The 17,349-nt window shown below is 40.2% G+C and overlaps 1 protein-coding gene across 3 annotated transcripts in view; it reads right to left on the bottom strand.

Moving 5' to 3' along the window:
• AOAH (acyloxyacyl hydrolase (neutrophil)) overlaps positions 1-16,270 on the bottom strand; it is a 221,139-nt gene extending 204,869 nt beyond the window's left edge. For all 3 annotated transcript variants that reach the window (XM_011972914.1, XM_011972918.1, XM_011972925.1), the window contains exon 1: positions 15,754-16,270. In XM_011972914.1, the coding sequence (XP_011828304.1) occupies positions 15,754-15,880 (127 nt within the window). In that variant the 5' untranslated portion in view covers positions 15,881-16,270. The remainder of the gene's footprint in view (positions 1-15,753) is intronic.
• Between the last annotated feature and the right edge of the window lie 1,079 nt (positions 16,271-17,349).

Raw genomic sequence — 17,349 nt, 5'->3', positions numbered from 1 at the left:
GCTATTGTGAATAGTGCTGCAGTAAACATACTTGTGCATGTGTCTTTATAGTAGCATGATTTATAATCCTTTGGGTACATACCCAGTAATGGGATTGCTGGGTCAAATGGTATTTCTAGTTCTAGATCCTTGAGGAATCACCACACTGTCTTCCACAATGGTTGAACTAATTTACACTCCCACCAACAGCGTAAAAGTATTCCTATTTCTCCGTATGTTGTCCAGCATCGGTTGTTTCCTGAGTTTTTGTCACCATTCTAACTGGTGTGAGATGGTATCTCATTGTGGTTTTGATTTGCATTTCTCTAATGAGCAGTGATGATGAGGTTTTTTTTCTTCATGTTTGTTGGCCACATTAATGTCCTCTTTTGAAAAGTGTCTGTTCATATCCTTTGGCCACTTTTTGATGGAGTTGTTTGTTTTTTTCATGTACATTTGTTTAAGTTCCTTGTAGATTCTGGATATTAGCGCTTTGTTAGATGGATAGATTGCAAAAAATTTCTCCCATTCTGTAGGTCGCCTCTTCACTCTGATGATAGTTTCTCTTGCTGTGCAGAAGCTCTTTAGTTTATAAACACCTCTATGCAAATAAACTAGGAAATCTAGAAGAAATGGATAAATTCCTCAACACATGCACCCTCCCAAGACTAAACCAGGGAGAAGTCAAATCCTTGAATAGACCAATAACAAGTTCTGAAATTGAGGCAGTAATTAACAGCCTACCAACCAAAAAAAAAAGCCCAGGACCAGATGGATTCACAACAAATTCTACCAGAAGTACAAAGAGGAGGAGCTGGTACCACTCCTTCTGAAATTATTCTAAACAATAGAAAAAGAGTGACTCCTCCCTAACTCATTTTATGAGGCCAGCATCATCCTGATATCAAAACCTGGCAGAGACACAACAAAAAAGAAAATTTCAGGCCAATATCCTTGATGAACATCAATGTGAAAATCCTCAATAAAATACTGGCAAACTGAATCCAGCAGCACATTAAAAAGCTTATCCACTATGATCAAGTCAGCTTCATCCCTGGGATGCAAGGCTGGTTCAACATATGCAAATCACTAATCATAATCCATCACATAAACAGAACCAATGACAAAAACCACATGATTATCTCAATAGATGCAGAAAAGGCCTTCAATAAAATTCAACACCCCTTCATGCTAAAAACAGTCAATAAACTAGGTATTGATGGAACATATATCAAAATAATAAGATATATTGAAGACAAACCCACAGCCAATACCATACTGAATGGGCAAAAGCTAGAAGCATTCCCTTTGAAAACTGGCACAAGACAAGGATGCGCTGTCTCACCACTCCTATTCAACATTGTATTGGAAGTTCTGGACATTGCAATCAAGCAATAGAAATAGGTACTCAAACAGGAAGAGGGAAAGTCAAATTATCTCTGTTTGCAGCTGACATGATTGTATATTTAGGAAATCCCAATGTCTCAACCCAAAAACTCCTTAAACTGATAAGCAACTTCAGCAAAGTCTCAGGATACAAAATCAATGTGCAAAAATCACAAGCATTCTGATACACCAATAACAGCCAAATCATGAGCAAACTCTCATTCAGAATTGCTACAAAGAGAATAAAATACCTAGGAATACAACTTACAAGGGTTGTGAAGGACCTCTTCAATGAGAAATACAAACCATTGCTCAAGGAAATAAGAGAGGACACAAACAAATGGAAAAACATTCCATGTTCATGGATAGGAAGAATCAGTATCGTGAAAATGGCCATACTGCCCAAAGTAATTTATAGATTCAATGCTATTCCCCTCGAGCTACCATTGACTTTCTTCACAGAATTAGAAAAAAACCACTTTAAATTTCATATGGAACCAAAAAAGAGCCCCTATAGCCAATACAATCCTAAGCAAAAAGAACAAAGCTGGAAGCATCACGCTACTTGACTTCAAACTATACTACAAGGCTATAGGGCTACAGTAACCAAAAGGCTACAGTAACCAAAACAGCATGTTACTGGTACCAAAACAGATATATAGACCAATGAACAGAACAGAGGCCTCAGAAATAACACCACACAGCTATAACTATCTGATCTTCGACAAGCCTGACAAAAACAAGCAATGGGGAAAGGATTCCCTATTTAACAAATAGTGTTGGGAAAACTGGCTAACCATATGTAGAAAACTGAAACTGGACCCCTTCCTTACACTTTATACAAAAATTAACTCAAGATGGATTAAAGATTTAAACATAAGACCTAAAACCATAAAAACCCTAGAAGAAAACCTAGGCAATACCATTCAAGACATAGGCATGCGCAAAGGCTTCGTGACTAAAACACTAAAAGCAATGGCAACAAAAGCCAAAACTAACACATGGGATCTAATTAAACTAATGTATTTCTTAAATAATAAGACTTGAAAGTCAAAATGACTTTTTGATTCATGAGTTACAGAATATATATTGTGTTAGAGACATGGAAATAACATTAATCTCCTTGTACCTCTTCATCAGCACTCTTGGGTGACCAGGTATATTGTCAATGAGCAGTAATATTTTGAAATAAATCTTTTTTTCTGAGCAGTAGGTCTCCACAGTGAGCTCAAAATATACAGTAAACCATGCACAAACAAATTTGCCATTATCCAAGTTTTTTTGTTCCATTTCTAGAGTACAAGCAGAGTAGATTTAGCAAAATCCCTGAGGGCCCTAGGATTTTCATTATGGTAAACAAGCATTTGCTTTGACTTAAAGTCATCAGCTGCATTAATCCCTGACAAGAGAGTCAGCTTGTCCTTTGGAGCTTTGCAGCTGAGTATTGACTTCTCCCCTCTAGCTATGAAAGTCATACAGATGACATCTTCTAATAGAAGGCTATTTTGTCTACATTAACAATCATTTGCTTAGTATAGCCACCTTCATCAATGATCTTAGCTAGATTTTCTGGATAACTTGCTGTAGCTTCTACATCAGCATGTGTTCCTTCACCTTGCACTTTTATGTTATGGAGATAGCTTCTTTCCTTAAACCTCATAAACCAAACTCTGTTAGTTTTATACTTTTGTTTCCAGCTTCCTCACCTCTCCTAGCCTTCATAGAACTGAAGAGAGCTAGAGTCTTGCTCTGGATTAGGCTTTGGCTTGGGGGAATATCATGGGTGGTTTGATATTCTATCTAGACCATGAAAAGTTTTCTCCACATCAATGATAAGGCTGTTTCACTTTCTTATCATTGGTGTGTTTAGTGGAACAGTGATTTAAATTTATTTTCAATAACTTTCCTTTATCTTTTTTTTTTGCATACTTGGCTAACTGTTTGACATGAGGCCCATCTTGGCTTTTGACATGCCTCCTCACTAAGCATAATAATTTCTGGCTTTTGATTTAAAGTGAGATCTGTGTGACTCTTTCACTTGGGCAGTTAGAGGCCATTGTAGGGTTGCGAATTGGCCTAATGTTAATATTGTTGTGTCTCAGGGAATAGGGAGGGCAGTGGAGAGGAGCAGAGATGGGGAAATAGCTGGTTGGTGGAACAGTCAGAACACGCACGTTTATCAATGAAGGTTGCTGTCTTATATGGGTGTGGTTCATGGCACCTCAAAACATTTACAATAGTAACATCAAAGATCACTGAACACAGAGTCACAGCTCAGATATAATAATAATGAAAAAATTTGAAATATTCTGAGAATTACCAAAATGTGACACAGAGACATGAAGTGAGCACATGCTGTTGGAAAAATGGTGCTGATAGACTTGTTTGGCAAGGGGTTGCCATAAACCTCCAATTTATAAAAAATGCAGTATCTGCAAAGTGCAATAAAATGAAGCACAATAAAAAGAAGTGCTGCGTATCATTTTACTACCGTCTGGCCTACAGAGTTCTGATGAAAGTTCAGCCATTGGTCATATTTCTGTTTTCCTGTAAGTGATAAGTCATTTTTTTGTTTGTGCTTTCAAGATTTTTATGTTGTATTTGGTTTTCAGAAGTTTGAGTTCGACTATAAGGTATCCAGATTTACTTCTCTTTGTGTATTTGGAGTTTCCTGAGATTCTTGGATCTGTAGGCTAATGTTTTTCTTTTCTTTTCCTTCCTTTTTTTTAAACAGAGAGAGCCTGTTTGTGTCTCCCAGGCTCAAGCGATCCTCCCACCTCAGCCTATGTAGCTGATTATATATCACCACACTGGGCTAATTTTTTATTTTTTATTTGTAAAGGTGAAGTCTTGTTGTGTTGCCCAGGCTTGTCTTGAACTCTGAGACTCAAGTGATCCTTCCACCTCGGCCTCTCAAATTGCTAGGATTGCAGGTATGAGCCACTGCACCTGGCCTTTTCCTCATTTTTAAAAAGGTGTTAATTATTACATTTTCAAAGACTTTTTGCTCCTCCCTTTGCTCTTTCCTCTCTTGGAACTCTCATTTTATAAATGTTGAGATATTGGATATTACACTACATGTTTCTGAGGCTCTGCTCATTTTTCTTCAAGCTTTATTTTCTCTATTCTTTGGTTGGGATAATTTGTATTGATGTGCTTTTAGGTTCTTTGATTCTTCTTTGAACTCAAATCTTCTGTTGAGCCCATCTAGTACATTTTAAATTTCAATTATTGATTTTTAAGTCTAGAATTTCCATTTGGATCTTTATTATAATTTTATATCTCTATTGAAATGTCTTCTACTTGCTGAACATTGAACACTGTCACAATATTTTCCTTTAATTCTTTCACTATGGTTGTCTTTAATTCTGTGGATATCCCCATAGCAGCACTTTGAAGTCTTTAATTCACTCAGAGTCCCTTTCTATTGACTGCTTTTTTCCTAAGTATGGATCTCGATTTTCTGTTTCTTTACATGTCTACTAATTTTTTTTTGTTGTTGGAAACTGAAAGTTTTAAATAATGCATTTAACAACTTTGGATTTTGTCTCAGTTTTCTGAGAGTTGTTGTCTCTTCTTTTCTAGTAACTTTCCGGGCTTCAACTGTGGATCTGCTTGTCCTGGAGTGTGGAGTTTCTGACATCTCTGCTCATTTATTAGTCTGGTTTTCTAAGGATCACACCTGTGTCTACATAGCTTAGAGTCATCGAGCAACTTGTGCTGAAACACTTCAAGCTTGTAAGGTGTAGTAACCCTACAAAGGCCTCTAACTGCTCAAGTGAAAGAAAGAGTCACCATCTGTTGATCAATCCACATGTGAGCTAAGGAATATATTCAAAGTGGCAGCCAGTTCTCAAGTTCCCCTGGGCTTTCACTTTCTGCTGGGCTCTTTTAGGTCTCCCCCTACACATGCATGGTTTCCCAATCAACTAGGGATATGTAGAGAGCTTATCTCAGCCCTTCCGTGATGCTCTTCTCCAGATTGTTTCCAGGATCTCCCAGGTAAACTTCTGGCTGATCGCCGTTGCTTCATCAGGGATCAAACCTTGAGCTAGCAAAGCTGTAGGTTCTGCTTGTTAATTCCCAATGGCCTCCATCACTTTTGGCCAGGAGAGCCATGGATCTTTACATCTCGGTGAAATCATCTGTCCCATTAGTAGTAAACCTGCTGGTTTTTGCAGCCAGTTCCACAGTGATAAAACTACTGTTCTCACTAACCAAGCTGAGAGGGCAGGGTAGATAGAGCAGCCTCAGGCAAGGCGGCCACAGTATCATTGCTTTTACTGAAGTTCATGCAGTTTTTCAAAAATAAATATTTCTCAATTCATTGTATGCCACTGATGATTTCCTGTGCCCTGAAATGCTTGTGACAATTTTTCCAGTTTTATACTTAGTCTTTTGCACAGAGGAATTTCTAACACCTTCATGAGATCATCATCAGAATTCTCTTTTGTACTTATTTTTATCTGAAGGAGCCTAGGGGTTTTAGGTTTACTAAAATAAAGGGCAAAGTAGACTTCTCTGATTACATTTGCATTTTGTTAAATTGCAGGGGTCATTTTAAAAGACAAATTTTTTTTTTCCAAAGCAACATTCAGGCAAGCATTTTCCTAACATTGAAGAACAACTGTTTTATAAGCAAAACGTTATGACATTGGAGTGATTATGTTTTCTTTCCAGATTTCCAGAGTGTGAAATCCATGAGAAAAAACTTGCATATAAAAAACAAAAAGCCATAAACAAACCCAAACTCCCAAAACCCCCCAAATCCCAAAAAACTTGTTCAATCTGCAACTTAATCTTCATCTATTGATTTCCATTATGTATTCATTTCTATTTGGTGAATCACTTTGGAACTAAGTCACATAAATTCTCCCTTGTGATATTATCTGGGTGTTTAGTTTGAAGGCTCTTTTTGATCTTTTAAAAGCATTTCTATGTGTGGTAGGTAGAATTATAATATTTCTGCCTCCTAGTGAACACATTTAATTCCCCACTCTGAATAAGGGCAGAACCTGTGAAAATGACTGGCTATCACTTCCACGGTTATATTCTGTTACATGGCAATGACAAAAAGGATTCTTCATATGTAATTAAGGACTCCAATCAGTTTATTTTGGGGTAATCAAGATTTTCCTAGATGAGCCAGGCATATTCAGGGAGCCCTTTAAATGTAGAGTTTTCTCTAGCTGGTTTTGAAAGAAAGAAATAGCTATGCTACTCACTCCCTAGGAAGAGAGGCAGACTCTAGTTATTGAGAGTGATCCCTAGCTGATGGCTGAGAAGCAGATGGGACTTCAGCCCGGCAACTGCAAGGAACCGTATTCTACCAACAACCAGTGAACTTGCAAGAGGACCTTAGTGTCAAATCAGACTGAAGCCCTGGCCAACATTTTGACTTCAGCCTTGTCAAAAAAACTCTGAGCAGGGAACTCAGTGATGTTATGTCTAGGCTTCTGATGTGCAAAAACTGTGAGATAATAAATTTGTGTTGATTTAAGCTGATAAGTGCGTGGCAATTTATCACAGAGCAATAGAAAGCTAATACACTGTGAAATCTTTCTTTATAAATGAATCTGCCCTTGAAACACCCAAGATTTGAGAAGTTCTATTTACTTAAGATACAGGTTGGCATGAAATTATTCAGTTACTCAGGACTTTTTGCCTTATAATAGGTTTAATTTCAGGACTTCTAGAGCACAATTTCTATGCATTTCTTTCTTGATTTCCAAAAGAATAGATAATCACACCCTTTTGTGTCCTTGCTATGTACCAAGCACAGTTCTAAGTGACAGGCTGTTCGCATCACCCTGTGTAATTTTCATTTTGCAGATGAGGGGAGTGAGGTGGTGCTGAGGGTGAAGCTATGTCCCCAACGTCACATTTGTATGGAGTGACAGAACCAGGATTCAAATCTGAGAGCCCCACGCTCTGCAGCTCTTAACCCCATGCCTTACTATTGCTTCCACAAGCGCATTATAGAAAGTGTGGAAAATTCAGAAAAGCACTGAGAAGAAAATGTAAATCACTAGTAATGTCTTCATTTAGAGATAGCCATATAATCACTATGAACATTTTGGCATTCATTCTATCTAGGAAAATAGCTCGTCAGTAGAGAAGTGGGCACATTATAACTTAATGGGGATTTTACTCTGCTTAATGCTTTGTAACTTCTTCTTTTTTCCCTTTTCCATAACAAATTTTAAAATGTTCTGTATTCTTACCCACAGTATTAATACATTTACAAAAAAAAATTACTTCCTTTGTTCCTGAAGCACAGTATGCTCTCGTCATGTATTCTTTGGGTTTTGCTCACTGTGTGACTTTTCCCCAAAGTCACAGGCCCTCCTCAGAGTGTCTTTGTGGTCTTTCTCTTCAGGTTTCGACCTCAGAGCAATCCGGGAAACAGAGAGGCAGACAGGTGGTAAAAAATTCAGATGATCCGAAATCTACCATTTATTCTAAAGTTGGGGTTAAATGCAATGATAATTTAAAAATAAAGGTAGGAGATTATGGAGAAGAGAGAGTGTATAGGAACCACCACGGTAAGGGGCACGTGCAGAGGGCAGTAGCTGTGTCCAGGGAACAGGGATGGTCCAGCTAGACCTCAAGGATCTGCCTGGCCGGTGAGGGTGGAACGTGTGGTGGGTCAGATGCAGGGCCAATGTCCAGATTGTGTGACTGAGCCAAGACCATGAACCCCACCAGCCCTGAAGCTTCAATTGCTGGCACTCTTAGGGCTGAGGACAGAGACCACCTCCAAAGGCCGAGAACCATGAACACCAGAGTGACGGGTAAGTCCTCCTGGAGAACTTAGATCAACCCTCACAGAGGAGGGAAGGAACAGGAAAAGCTAAGTTACCTAAAGAAGGCTAAATTTAACAACATAAATGGCAAGATGAAATGTTTTCTGCTATCAGCAGAAACAGTGTCTTATGAACAGGCGTTTAGTTATAGAGAAATAGAGTGAAATTTCTGTGTGTCTATGTTGTGATAATAAATTTTCAACCTTCTGTTGGCTCTAAATCCTTCCTATTCTTGTCAGTGATACTGTTATTTTATTGCTCACATTGGCTTGAAATTATGCGGCCACCTCTGTCTGTTCATCAATCAAACTATGATGTCATCTTGGAGCACTCTGTGTGTGGTATGCGGGTGTGGAGACGGGATTATAACCTGACACTGAAGGCACTTTATATTTAACCAAATGTGAGTAAGGGAAAAAGTCAGGTTTTTCTTAACCTTTTAAAAAGCTTCCTGAGTACCAAATAGTGCTTTTAAAAAAACCAACATTCAGTGAATTAATTTAAATGTCAATGACTTAGAAACACAAGGATTATTTTCCCCCTAAATCAGCCATGTAAAGAAATGTTTTGCAAAAATGAACATGTCTAATTATTGATTCTGCAACATTTGAAAAGTGGCAGAAAGAGGCACAGCCTGTTTAAGCATAGTCGACCCCGCATTTGCTTCGTGTTCAAATGGGACGTACTGTTCAGTGCTAACAAATATGATACACTGGGGAAGGGGACCTTGGGGCTTTCCACAGCTTCAATCTGCTTTGGGAATACATTTATGGCCACGTCCTCAGATCTTCTCGTTGGTTCCCCACTGTGGGTTGCTCTTTGAGATTGGAGCTGGGGTTGTTTGTGATGGGGATGTAGGCTCAATAGCTCAGTAACTTCCTTGAGGGATCATTTTGGAGTATCCCTCCAGTCACAACAATACCCCCGCTTCAGTGAGAGCTCCTGCCATAAGCCTGGCAGCCATCTCCGTACTTCGAACTCTCCCCACTCCCACCCACACCTTATTCAGTGGACTAAAGACTTAGCCCAAATTCTGTCTGCTGGGAAGTTGGAATTGGTAACCAGAAGGTGAACCCACCTCTGTGGGCTGAACTACCACATACAAACTCAGGGCTTGTGGGAGCCAGTAGTCAGCCAAAGGGTGGAGAGCATTAAACCAGCTGGTCTGTAGGGATAGAGATGGAGGCAGCAGCAACGCGCCAGGAGAGAGAACTCTCTGGGATCCTGGCAGCCAACATTTTTTGTTTCCTAGCTTGATTTGTAGGCCTGTTGTCTCCTTTTGATTTTAAAATTCACTCTTGGAATTCTCACAAGCAAATTTCCTCTTTTTTTTTCGCTTAACCTAATGTAAGTTGATTCCTGTTACTTGCAACCCCAGGAGTTTCGCTCCTGGTTGCTATATTGGTGGTGAGGAACTCAGTATCTGGGAAATAAGATAAAGGAACAAGCATATGACAAGAGAAAGTCAATAACTGAAACAACAGTTTTAAAATACAGGTCTTAGATATGACACCAAAAATACAAGAGACAAAAGAAAAATTAGATACATTGAATTCCATCAAACTTACTACATTTTGCTCTTGAAAGGACACCATTATGAAAGTGGGGGAAGGAAACACAGAATGGGAGAAAATATTTGTGAATCATATATTTCAAAAGAGACTTGTATCTAGAATATATGGAGAATTGTTACAATTCAATAACAAAAAGACAAACCCAATTTAAAGAGGAGAAAAATATTTGAGTAGAAATTTTTTTCAAAGAAGATATACAAATGGCCAATAAGCACAGGAGAAGATGCTCCATCATTATCATTTGGGAAATACAAATTAAAACAAAAAATGAGATCTCACTCCACAGCTACTATGATGGCGATAGCAAAATGGTGAATAACTAAGTGTTGGGAAGAAGGTGGAGAAATTACAACTTTCATTAACCGCTGGTAGAAATGTAAAATGGTGCAGCTTCTTGGAAAACAGTTTGGCAGTTCCTCAAAATGTTAAAGATGGAATTACCACATGCCCTAGAAATTCCACTCCTAGGTATATGTCCAAGAGAAATAAAAACACATGTCCACACAAAATCTTGTACATGAATATTCATAGCAGAATTATCCATAATCACCAAGAAGTGAAAACAATTCAAATGTCCATCAACAATGAATAAGTGACAAAACCAAGTAGGTCCATACAATGGAATATTATTCAGCCATAAGAAGAAATAAGGTTGATACACGCTACAACATGAATGAATGTTGAAAACATTATGCTAAGTCAAAGAGGCCTGTAGCAAAAGGCCATGTTTTATATTATCCTATTTATGTGAAATGCCCATAGACACAGGAAGTAGACAGGTGATTTCCAGGGGCTATAGAGAAAAGGAAATGGGGAGTGACTGCTAAGAGAATTGGATTTTTGGGGGGAACAATAAAGTGTTCTGGAATTAGATATTGGTGATCAATGCACAACTCATGAATATACTAAACGCCACTTTTACACTTTAAAAGGGTAAATTTATGATACATGAATCATATTTCTCAATAAAGCTATTATTTAAAACAATACGGGAAAAATATATTACCCTGATTTACTCACGTCTACAATGACATAATCACAATTAAAGCGAGGAATCAGCCAAATTTTAACTAGTTATGTAACCTTGAACAAGTTACTTATTTCTGTCTTTGTTTTTTTACCTACCAAATGAGGATAAAGATAATACAGACTTCATAAGGTCATTACATGATTAAATGGGTTAATAAATGTAAAACTTTTGGAAGATAATTTGTCAGACAATGTCCAGTAAATGTTGGCAATTATTGTAATTATTAGCTTGCAAATGTAATTTGTGTGGCTGAATAGCACCTGCCTGTAGTGACTTTCTCCAGGCATCATTCCAATTAGTCCACATTCAAGTCAGAGAAAAGATGGAAGGTACTACCCCCATGGAGAAGCACTGGGGAAACCAGTAGCAAAACAAACTTTATGAGTAAGAAACAAATATGATTACTCAACAATAATCTTCATAAAAATGGATGAAACCCAACTAATTCAGTTGATCTTGATGAAAAATAGGAAGGAAGAACTTCTTACATGTGTTGGGAAGGTGATATAAATATTTTATGTTTTCATGATCTTATAAATGAAGGCAAGGGTATCGTTTTATGATGAAGGTAAGAATTTATGTTGGAATGGCAATTGAAAGACAACTGACAACTAACAAAAATGAAGAGGGCTGGACACAGTGGCTCATGCTTATAATCCCAGCATTTTGGGAGGCTGGGACAGACAGATTGCTTGGGCCCAGAAGTTTGAGACCAGCCTGGACAACATAATGAGACCCTGTCTCCACAAAAATAAAAATAAAACAATTAGGCAGGCATGGTGGTGTGCACCTGTAGTCCCAGTTACAGGAGAGGCTGAGGTGAGGGGATCACTAGCCAGACTGTTGAGGCTGCAATGTGCTATAATCATACCACTGCACTGTAGCCTGGGTAATAGAGTAGGACTTTGTCCTTATTTTTTAAAAAAAAGGATGAATCATTCTTGCTCAGTTGGGGTGATCAGAAATCCAGCTGCCTAATCACCTTTTGCTCAGAAAAGTTTTTATGGCCTGGGGTCTTTCAGCAAGCATGTGAATGCAACAGAATCTTTGAGATAACTGAAGCTTCCTTCTTTGACTAGCAATATTCAGGTAGAAGTGTTTCTAGAATTCTAAAATTTCTTTTTTGATATATATATTTTTTTTTTGAGACGGAGTCTCTCTCTGTTGGCCAGGCTGCTGGAGTGCAGTGGTGTGCTTTCCGCCTCCTGGGTTCAAGCGATTCTCCTGCCTCAGCCTCCCAAGTAGCTGGGACTACAGGCACCAGCCACTATGCCTGGCTAATTTTTGTATTTTTGATAGAGATGGGTTTTCACCATATTGGCCAGGCTGGTCTCAATCTCCTGACCTCGTGATCTGCCCACCTTGGCCTCCCAAAGTGCTGGGAATACAGGCATAAGCCACCACACATGGCCTAAAATTTTAAAGTTTTAAACACTCTTTTTGAGGCTATTACTTCACCTTCCCCAGGTGGCTTTATGAGCGGAGTCCGCAGAGCCCACTTCCAAGCTGTGAGCCTCTGCCCTGCACTTCATAGTGCTCTGCTGGCTCTGGCATTCGCAGCTGAAAGAGTTCTAGAGAAAGGGTATTATCAAGGGCACTAAGGGCCAAGTTCAGCATTCATTTCAAAGTATTGTAATCTTTACAAGGCTCCAGGTTCTTGTTTTCCTCTAAACTGAACAGTGAATTTCCTAAAGACAGACATTCTAAACATCCGTCTTCTCCTTTGTCTGTGTATCCCTGGCTCTGAGCGCAGGGTCTTGCGTATTCAGTGGCCATGTGACGAGTGAGTGCACGGAAATGTTTGGGGGACCGCCTTTCTGCTGGAAGGTTTGAAGGCATATAATCCTGCTTTTTGTCAGAAAGTTGTTAGGGTGTTGGCAACAAATGTAGAGTTAGAAGAATTCCAATCAACATTTCCTTCTTTTCTCTCCCCTCTTCCACACACTTCTTCCTCTTCTCTCCAGCTGCAAGACAGTGGACCTCACTGCTTCCTGAGATGCTTCCCACATGCAACCCTTTCAGTAGGTACACCCCAGAATCCCCTTCAGGAGACACTCGCTCCCCAGCTTCTGGAGCCATTGTTCTGAAGGATTATGCCGGCACTAGAACCCCTTGCCAGAACTGTCTCCACCAATGGGAGGTATCTCAAAATTACAGCCCTCCCCTGGGGTCAGGTCACATCCAAGGACTGTTTGATGTGGGAATTCCAAGACCTGCACCGACTTCAGGACAACTCTGAAGAGCTATTTTAGTCCTAGAGCTCTCAGTGGGATCCACTAGGCCTTCTTTTATGGCTGCAGCACAGTCCACCTTCTCCCTGCCAACCCCAGTGCCTTCTTCTCTTACTGGTCTTTTTGCCAAGAGCACTTCTCAATAAACTCCCCTGCACACACATTTCTAATCCTGTCTCCCCCAAAAGCCGACTTCAAATAGTGAAGCACCAAGTTGGTCTGCCTTCAGCCCCTGTCTCAGCACATAGGCAGTGCTCAGTACGTGTTCATTACAAGACTGGACTCCTCCTGCACCCACCTCTCTTGCTATTATGACAACAGGTGAATAAGTCAACCAGGCAGAGTTAGCCAGAAGAAGTTGTGAGTTGCTGGGAAAATGGGTGCTAAATCATCCTCAAACCTCATCAGCAACAGAGTCTCAAAGCTCTTGGGGCCATGAGAATTAGTATGGGCAACCAAAGTGTACCTCTGTGAATAATAGAGATGACCACACATTTCTTGACTCTCTCCATCAAAATGAAGGGTCTACGACCCCTCCACTGGAGTCTGGGTAGAGGAACCTGTGAATGCTTTGAGCAATGGAAGACGGCAAGTAATGCTGTGCCCATTTCCAGACCCCAAACTTGAAAGATTGGTAGCTTCTAATTCCTATCTTTTGGAATTCTCTCTGGGATTCCTAAGCTGCCAAGTAAGAAGGCCTACTACCCAAGACAGCCATGTGTGGGCACTCTGATGGCACTTCCAGATGAGCCAACTCTCTAGCCTCTAGCACCCCCAAGGTGCCAAACATGTGAGTGAAGCTGTTTTTGTCAGTCCCAGATCCATCTATCCACCATCCAAATACCACCTCCTAACCTCAGTCACTCCTGCATGGAGAACAAGAATCACCAGCCAGTGTTTGAACAAATTTTTCACCGATAAGATCATAATACAAAAAAATGGTTATTATTGTAATTTTTGATAGAGCAATAGAAAACCAGAGCAACCCCATCCTGAAATCTTTCCAACACCTCCTTTTTACCTTCTATGACCTCACTGGGAACACGGCAGATAAAGGAATGAGTATCTCCTGTCCATTTTACTGAAGTGAAGGTCCAAGGATCTCAGCCCTGACAACTTGCCCAAACTCAAACATTTAGTTTGCAATGAGCCCAGAAGTAAAACTGATTTCATCTGAGCTTTTCTCAAGTGTATTTCCATTTGATAGGCAGTAGGGTTTTGTTTTGAGAAAAATGAAAAGGTGGTAAATAATTATTTAAGGAAACCAAATACTGGGGGAGGATGATCTCCCAGGCATGGTTCAAAGGACCACACACCTCTGCCTCTTGGTCTCTGGAAAATAAAGTCTTGGGGAATCTGGGTCTTAACTAAAACAAGACTTTGGAGGCTGGGCACAGTGGCTCATGCCTGTAATCCCAGCACTTTGGGAAGCCGAGGCAGGCAGATCACGAGGTCAGGAGTTCGAGACTAGTGTGGCCAACATAGTGAAACCCCATCTCTACTAAAAATACAAAAAATTAGCCAGATATGGTCATGCGCACCTGTAATTCCAGCTACTCAGGAGGCTGATGCAGGAGAATCACGTGAACCAGAGAGGCAGAGGTTGCAGTGAGCTGAGACTGTGCCACTGTACTCCAGCCCAAGTGACAGTGCGATAATCCATCTCAAAAAAACAAACAAACAAACAAAAACCTCGGAAGTAGAGGTGCACCTCCTAACATGTACAATGACCTGAGGCCATGATTTTGAGGAAGTAGGACTAATTCAGATATATTTCCATATTGTCTCCAGAGACAATTCCTAAGTGTCAGAATCTGTGTCCAGATTTTCCGTTTGCAGCATGTGGCCACTAGACTTATCCAAGAGTTATTTTCCTGACTTCTCAAGCTAGGATTCTATTTTGAGGTCTGCTCATTGAACAATTACTTACTACTCAGAGTTCTGAGTCTATGTGGCTCCATGGACTGTACCATCTAAATGCCACCACTGTTATGAGGATTCCCATGTTATGAGAGCTACAATGTGAATAGCAAAGATCTTACCTTACCTCCTACTCTCATCCAAAAAAACAAACAAAAAAACTCTCTTGGAAATAAAACACTTCATTAACAGATAAGCCAAGAAGCCATATCAGTGCTCATCGTCTCCAGATGATCACCATATCTGGATTCTCTGAGAGACGGAAGGAAGCTAAGATGGTTGAGTCCTTACCGTGTGCACATGCCACAGATTTACACGCATGGTCACAATTTCCATGGTATCCCTACGAGATGGGTCTCATTAGCTTCAGTTCACCAATAAGGACACAGAAGCTAGGAGAGGGTTAAGTACATTGCTGCAGGTTTCCACAGCCAGCAGGAAATGGGAGAGAAGAGTAGGAGGCGGGCAGTGATTCAAACCCAGATGTGTCTGTATGAGGTCAAAGCCCATGAAAAGCAGTAAAAATTTCAGGTTAAAATAGCCTGAAATAATAGTTACCTATACAAGAAGAAAAAATTCCAATCACCAATGAGGTGGAAGAGTTTTATGCCCAATTTAAACTAGTACGCTTTGTATTCACATAGATGTATGCAGTGTCAATGTCTACTCCTGGAGTCTACATTTCTCTATGTCGGTGAGGTTATTGCTGCCTTACTTGGAATCTTACAACTCTTGATGTAATAAAATATGTGATTTATTATGCAAGCAAAGTATTGGACCCCATTGTTATGTCTATATAAAAAATACAAAAATATTTATTTACATACCTACACAGGTGTGCCCATTCGAGTAGCTGGGCCTGGACAGGTCACTGTAGGCTGGAGAGGCCGAGGACTGAAGAGACAGGAGCAGGAACAGAGGTGCCACTGTAAGGATTTTCCAGAGGGACTGCATCTCCGAGCTATGCACTCCGAGTGATCACCTGGCTACAGAAGCTCCCAACTGAGGGATGCTGGAGCTGAGGCCGCAGAATCAATTGATCTGTCTCTCCTTCTCTTCTTCACTCTCTTTGACACACACACCCCACCCTCTCACATACACACTTTTCAATAAGTGTGAAGTGAAGAAAAGCACACATAAACACTCACAGACCCACAGCTTGCTCTTGAGAGAGCCACACACGAAGAGCTGGAGGGAGTCTCTGGTGTACAGTTCTGCTGAGGTAAAAACTGCAGGATAAAGAAAACCCAAGTTGCACAGTGGCGGCACTTCCGTGCTCTCTGGCTCAATGAAGTCAGTGACCATAAACCCTGTGAGCCTCGAGGCTGGCCGGAACTGATCTGTGGGGTTGGTTAGGAGGCCCTTCCCCTTTCATTCTTGCAAAACCAAACAAAGCTACAGCTAAAACTGAGAAGAAAAAAGAAAAAAAAAAAACTAAGCCACAAGCACACAACCCTTTAACAATTTGATCAGCAGCACCCACATATTGTAGAAATTATAATTGGTTTTATTCAGAACTTATTTAGTCTTGTTTTCAAGAGCTTTATATGGTAAGGTTGTGATCCTTATTTTGTTGTTAAAGAATATTCTGGTCAAATAATATCTTTCCTCTGGAGAAATTGGGTTATTCCTTGAAGGGTCAAGGCCTTTTATTTGGTGTGCAGAAAATAAGCAGTGCGGAAAATAATGGGCAGTTAGCATGGTGGGATTTTAGATCTAATGAGAAAAGACATGGGTTAGAATTAATCAATTCATAGTTGCTAGGCTGTGCACAATGCATCTTTTTTTTCTCCAGAATTTTGAAGTGCATTTATATTTCCTACCTGTGGATGATTTGTTAAGAGACTGATTTTCTGCTCTGAAGAATAGAACTGAACACTGTCTTTCTGAGGAAAAAAAAATCGGTACCACAAAGTACCACAGTCTAGATAAGTGTAGGAGGCCTTGTGATTCTGTTTCTCTCTGCTTAGGCTCTGAGGGAGCTTATTACAAATTTTGAAATATTATAGAAGCTATCTAAACTGTTAGCAATTAAAAAAATAGCATTTGGAGTAGCAGGTAAAGTTTTAGAGTAGCATCCTTTCCAGGATGTAGGAAATACCAATTTTTATGGTTTGAAGATTTCTTGTGCAGTCATTAGTCTTACAAGTACCGATGGGGCTACAATTCCCAAATGTGCAGCAGAGATAGCACAAGTCAGAGTGTTTCCCTAATTACACCCCCAGCCCGATACCGAGGATACCGCCGGGCGTCTTGAGTCACTCATGGGCCTGTGACTTCCTCTGAGTCGAAGGTGCTGCTCTTCAGTCCTTCACTCTGTGACAAAGGGGAGCTCTGGGGTCACTAGGACCACCACTGGGGTGAGGCCTAGAGAAGTTCCAGAGACTTCCAAGGGAGGCTAAATAAAGGACTGATTAGGAACT

Source organism: Mandrillus leucophaeus, unplaced genomic scaffold (assembly GCF_000951045.1).
Source record: "Mandrillus leucophaeus isolate KB7577 unplaced genomic scaffold, Mleu.le_1.0 Scaffold100, whole genome shotgun sequence".
Classification (NCBI taxonomy): domain Eukaryota; kingdom Metazoa; phylum Chordata; class Mammalia; order Primates; family Cercopithecidae; genus Mandrillus; species Mandrillus leucophaeus.
Note: the sequence above shows the minus strand (reverse complement) of the source record. Positions and strands in the feature narration are given on the sequence as shown.